The sequence below is a fragment of the Temnothorax curvispinosus genome, unplaced genomic scaffold (genome assembly GCF_003070985.1).
Source record: "Temnothorax curvispinosus isolate PA1 unplaced genomic scaffold, ASM307098v1 QBEX01012026.1, whole genome shotgun sequence".
In the NCBI taxonomy this organism is placed as follows: domain Eukaryota; kingdom Metazoa; phylum Arthropoda; class Insecta; order Hymenoptera; family Formicidae; genus Temnothorax; species Temnothorax curvispinosus.
In genome coordinates, this window is record NW_020221806.1 from 4,239 (window position 1) to 9,744 (window position 5,506).

Sequence of the window (5,506 nt, forward strand, 5' to 3'; positions counted from 1 at the left end):
TATATATATATATATATATATATATATATATATATATATATATATGTATAAGGATGCACACAATACGAATGTCGTGTTAATATCTTGCAGAAGAGGAAGGAAAAGAAAAAGAGGAGAAAGGCGTGGAAGAAGAAGAAGACGTGGAGCCTACCGCCAAGATGCTTTGTCACGTGACACGGCAGTTGCAACAAATAATTACATTTTATAAATATGTCGAGTCTCAACTTGACGTGCCATCCGAGTGCGATATTGCAACAGTAGGTGACGCAACGAATGCTAAAAATTTATCTTTGACTTTATTAACTTCGGAACGAGAAGTAAATCGTGTTACCAAATTGGCTAAAATGTTGAGCAACTTCAGAGGTGGTGACGTTTCGGCGGAAACTAGAGTGAAATTTAAGGATGAAAATACGTTCTTTGATTTTCTATCGTGCTTCGACGTGGGAACATCGAGATTGATTGGGTTACGAAAAGATGTTAAGGAGGATACGTTACACGAGATTTGTAAGTATATATATACTTTTTAATAGTTGATACATGCCATTATCGTGAGATTGTATATCATATATCCTTATAAAATACGATTTATCGCAACTTTTAGCACGATTGATATACCAAAGATGGATGTATTCCGACGACGATATGACGGTGAAATGGCAGCAAGCGGCTAAAGACAGTAACATTCAACCGTTCATCGTCATGCGACTGGCACTAATGTATTGGACGCGCAAGGAAGAAGCCAAGTTTTCGGAACGTGAATTAAAACGCTTTACGCAGCTGCTGCGTGTCATTTGTTTGTTAACCGGTAAATTTTGCTTTTAAGTATCAGGTATTGGTACGTAGTCCCCCGCCACGTTTGATTCATTGAATTTAATTGAAATCAAACAGATGTGGAAGAAATATGTGTCGAATATAACGAGGTTTCTTCATGGTGGAAAAACGTACGCGCTATCCTGACGGAATCTACGAAACCTTTCAACGCGTTTACCGCTGCGTTGGCGTGTAGGGCGACCGCTATGACTCTAGAGAAGTATAAGGAAAGATTGCAAAGTCAGAAACTTGCAAAGTTAGGAAATAATAATGGAAACGAAGAGGAAAAAAACATAAAAAATGGGAACAATGTAACCAAAATAGATGTATCGGAGAATAGTAAGCCGAATGACGTCACGACACCAGACGATGATGAAACGTACAGTTCGATTAGCGAATGGGAAAATGTGAGTAACGATACCTGTCAATTCGCCGTGTTGATCGGGAATCTTGAGGATATCGCTATTTTGAATGCTGTTGTTGGGTACGTATCGCTATATAGGATGTTGTAGGATGCATGTCGTGATACACGTCGTGATTTTTGCTACCGTGATAATGACAAGCCTGATTCTCTAACTCACTCTAGTCAGCGAGTTGTACCAGATGAGACGACACGATTCTTTGCTCTGCCATTCGCGCGAAACGACATTTCTTTAGCATCGATTCTCTCTAGAGGAAGAGGTACGTATTTAAACTCGCGGGGCTCATCCCCTTCGGCGTCTCGGTTTGGCACACTCTATACGCTCCTCTATGTTTTCTTCGCTCTTGTTCGCGCGAGTCAGGTTCGGTGTCTGAACTGGTTGCAAAGTGGCTCGCGACAACGGGTGTCGATCCAGCGCGGTTAATCGACACGACCGACGTGGAATTCGATCAGTTGATGCACGTGTCAATGGTGGAGTCTACACACCTGACCGCTGACGATACGCTGAATGAAGCGACTGCTGTCCAAGTACCTCGACACGAACGAACGAAACTTTTATCTTTATCGGTAGAACGCGGAGACGAGGCGAAAGTTGCGGCGACTGCGGAAGCGTGCGTTTTAGGCAAGACATTTATTGAAGAAACAATGATCCTTTAAAACTTTTAACCATGTACGTTTTGTCGTACATTAATCATCTCTTTCTCGTTTCTTCTCTAGACAATATGGCCCTACTCAAACGCCACTTTCCGTACAGTTTAACGAGCAGCGTTCTATTAGCCAATTTATGCTGGGAGTTTGCCATGTCCTGGGATAAAGATGTCACTCAGTTGGATTCGCTCGCAGCTGCCTTGACCGTTTTACGACAAATACCCATGAAGAATATGAAGCATGGTAAAAATGCACTTCTCTACCATTGCTTTTCAACTCTAGAGCAGCAGACTGCTCTAGACTCTCGAAGTATGTTACATCGTCGTGTAGCGTATTTATTTACGTTTATGCTTCGTCGACAGGCGTCTGCTGTCTGTTGTGGACGCTTCACATAAAGAGAAGGATGGAAGCGACGGCAAAGTTGATGAACAAACTCGGAAAGTTACCAAAGGAGAGATTATGTATGCAAGACATCGGTTTATCTGACATTCAAGTGACTACGTTTTTACAACACTGCGTTACTTTCTTGGATATATTTATCGATGTATGTACGCAAGACGGGTACAGAAAATTACGTATCGTAAATTATTTAAATTTCAACTTTAGTAGTATACGAGTTGATTTACGCTACGTGTAGGCCGAGATACTCGAACGAGGAGATGATGCGGTAATAAAGTCGGAAGAATTGTGGGACGGACACGTCGGTGGACCACAACCGTTTGCCGCGCTGGCTGTCTCCCAAACTCCAGCGTGGTACGACTTGATTTTGTTACACGTGCAAGTGGCTAATGTCCTCTACATGATGGCATGTCTCAACTTGAAAATGTTGAAACCATTAAATAACTTGTTCGAATCCGTGGTAAGTCACACACATAACAAAATACGCGTGATAACGTACGTGTACACGTTCGTGTACAACCAACAACATTGACTCCGTACTCACCGCACAGGTACAGCCCTATCTCTTTCAAGACATAACGGACAAAGCGATGCTCACGTGGTACCGAGACGACAAGAGGGATAATATACGTACAGAATTTTTGTGTAGAGTAATTACAGCGTCAATGGACGTTATTCATCGGGAGACTACTGACGGTGTGACGGTTAGTTCGACACATGCTATCTCGTGGATGAGCAAGTGTCAAACGTTAGCGTCTATCTGGAAAATTAATAATGACGAGTTGAGGATACACCAAGCCTGTCAGCTGTACATAAACGGTTTCGATCGTTTGGCAGAAGAGGTGGATATGTATAACAAATTCATTTATTCACTTCACTTTTGTGCGCTTGCATGCGTGTATGTTAGGGCGAGCGCACGTGCGATATATACAAGCACGCGCACGCGCACACACAACGCATACGATACAGATGCTTACACGTACGCCATGTACTACATAATACGTCTACATAATACGTCTATACTTACATCTATTATATATAATAATATATATGTATACTGTTTAGGTAACTACAGCGGTAACCGATATCGAACGTTTGGCTGCAAACTTATTGCCTATAGCTGGAAGAAGAATGATGGCATATCTCTCAAAAACACCTAATCTTCTGGAAGAAATGTCACGAATGAGTCCAGCACTTACAAGATACTTGGAAAGTCTGGTGAGTATAGGATGCAACGTTCTTATACATATTTATCAAATTTTTTGAGGGATCGTTCCTGACCGTTCACGTTTTCCCAGAACATGCCTGAAATAGTCTGTACAAACTGTTCGAATGCTGACACTGTGGAATTGATTCGACGAGTATCTGTGCATTTATCTAAAATTCACAGTGATTATCATATTATACTGTTAATGTTAGACGCAACATTTATTTATGAAGATAACAACTAACCATGGATTTTGTTAACTATGTCCCGTGATATTATCAAGTGAAAAGCTGAGAGTAAAAGAATTTTATGGAGCCGTACAACGTGTATATTAAATACAACGAAACGAGAACAGGCATAAAGCCAATAACGTGTCTGCTTCTATCAATGGAAAGACATGATATTTGTGCGTAATAATACCGAAAGAAGTTAGTGGTAATCAAGTTGCAAAGTGGTATGCAAAGAATAAATACGACGTGTTACATATTGTTTGGTGTATTACGGACAATTTAATTATTTAATTTTTCCGGAATTACAAGCGCGATCTCGATACAATGTTCCGTATACCTATAAGCTCTCTGTTTCAAGGGGAGCGCGTGCGTATCTGTACACGTAATATTTTACGTTCTGGCATGCTATTATATCACAGGACATTACGTGAACTCACGTTCCAAAGTGCACGTATAATTTATCTGGCATCCTTACACTTATACAAAGAGAATCTGTATGGAGTCCGTGAGTTAAAATTATAAACATTCCACGTACCACGCTGTAATCGAATGTAACATTTCTGTGGAATATACCTATATCCTTATGAGTAATCACCTTTTAAAAGTTTTTATAAGGGATCTATATAATTTATTAAAAATACTAATCAAATATATCTCACCCGAATCGTACGTAAACTGTCGAGGTAAATTAAGATACTGATACGTATTTTATAAAATTGTCGCACAACTGTTCCGGATGTTGTGGAATTTTTTAACGTGTTCTATGCTATATACATGCAAATCAAGTTTGCATTAATATTAGAGTTTAATACAGCATTGAACATACACATTCAATTGTGTGTGTGTGTGTGTGTGTGTGTGTGTGTATGTGTGTGTGTGTGTGCGCGCGCGCTATACTCAGAAACGAATCACAAAACCTTGATATTGCTGCTTTGTAACAGTTTCCCAATTTGTAAACTCGCAATGATGTATCTCACTACCTGGACTGCCCACTGATGTTAACCACTGTGCCCTGGAAATTAGATTTATTACACGTTACATATTAAAGCTATTATAAATGTTGTTTTGCTGATAGTATATAACGTGCCATCGATAAATGATCGCTGCTGAGTCTTTTCGGTTTTTTTTTAAGGGGCTTCCCTAGTGTGACAGGGGCTAAAAATGAATGATTTTTAAAAGGAAAACGACAAAGCCACGTGACGAACAACTTTGTGCACACATATTTTACTATATATTTCAAGAGTGCGTACAAATTTTTTCATAATTTTTTATCTGTTATTAAAGCCCGTGTCAGCCATTTTTTTGGAGCGCCGCGAAAAAACGGTGACCACGATTGCAGCCGTTGTAGTTGACTGAAACAAAAAAGCAAAGGGATTCTTAATCTACTTGAGTGTGTGGCTATCGTCTGAAGCAGAATCATGAAAAAATATTGAAAATTTTAAAAATTATAGCGATTATAATTATTGTCGTCTTTTTTAGCAGACGTTTTTTAGCTATAATTTTTTAAATTTTCAATATTTCTTCATAATTCTGCTTCAGACGATAGCCACACACTCAAGTAGATTAAGAAGCCTTTTGCTTTTTTGTTTCAGTCAACTACAACGGCTGCAATCGCTTGGTCACCGTTTTTCCGCGGCGCTCCAAAAAAATGGCTGGCACGGGCTTTAATAACAGATATAAAATTTTGAAAAAATTTGTACGCACTCTTGAAATATAGTAAAATATGTGAGAAAAGTTGTTCGTCACGTGGCTTTGTCGTTTTCCTTTTAAAAATCATTCATTTTTAGGCCC

The 5,506-nt window shown here is 39.5% G+C and overlaps 1 protein-coding gene across 4 annotated transcripts in view; it reads left to right on the top strand.

The window, feature by feature from the left end:
• Nucleotides 1–4,368, top strand: part of LOC112462182 (rab3 GTPase-activating protein non-catalytic subunit) — a 7,724-nt gene extending 3,356 nt beyond the window's left edge. Inside the window, exons 9-19 of one of the 4 annotated variants that reach the window (XM_025027811.1) lie at nucleotides 91–504; nucleotides 602–805; nucleotides 889–1,294; nucleotides 1,397–1,491; nucleotides 1,593–1,853; nucleotides 1,949–2,122; nucleotides 2,242–2,423; nucleotides 2,517–2,738; nucleotides 2,830–3,120; nucleotides 3,344–3,496; nucleotides 3,577–4,368. In XM_025027811.1, the coding sequence (XP_024883579.1) occupies nucleotides 91–504; nucleotides 602–805; nucleotides 889–1,294; nucleotides 1,397–1,491; nucleotides 1,593–1,853; nucleotides 1,949–2,122; nucleotides 2,242–2,423; nucleotides 2,517–2,738; nucleotides 2,830–3,120; nucleotides 3,344–3,496; nucleotides 3,577–3,729 (2,555 nt within the window). In that variant the 3' untranslated portion in view covers nucleotides 3,730–4,368. Of the gene's footprint in view, nucleotides 1–90; nucleotides 505–601; nucleotides 806–888; nucleotides 1,295–1,322; nucleotides 1,492–1,592; nucleotides 1,854–1,948; nucleotides 2,123–2,241; nucleotides 2,424–2,516; nucleotides 2,739–2,829; nucleotides 3,121–3,343; nucleotides 3,497–3,576 lie in introns of all 4 variants that reach the window. The other 3 variants (XM_025027813.1, XM_025027812.1, XM_025027814.1) reach the window with 3 other exon arrangements.
• Nucleotides 4,369–5,506: the final 1,138 nt, after the last annotated feature.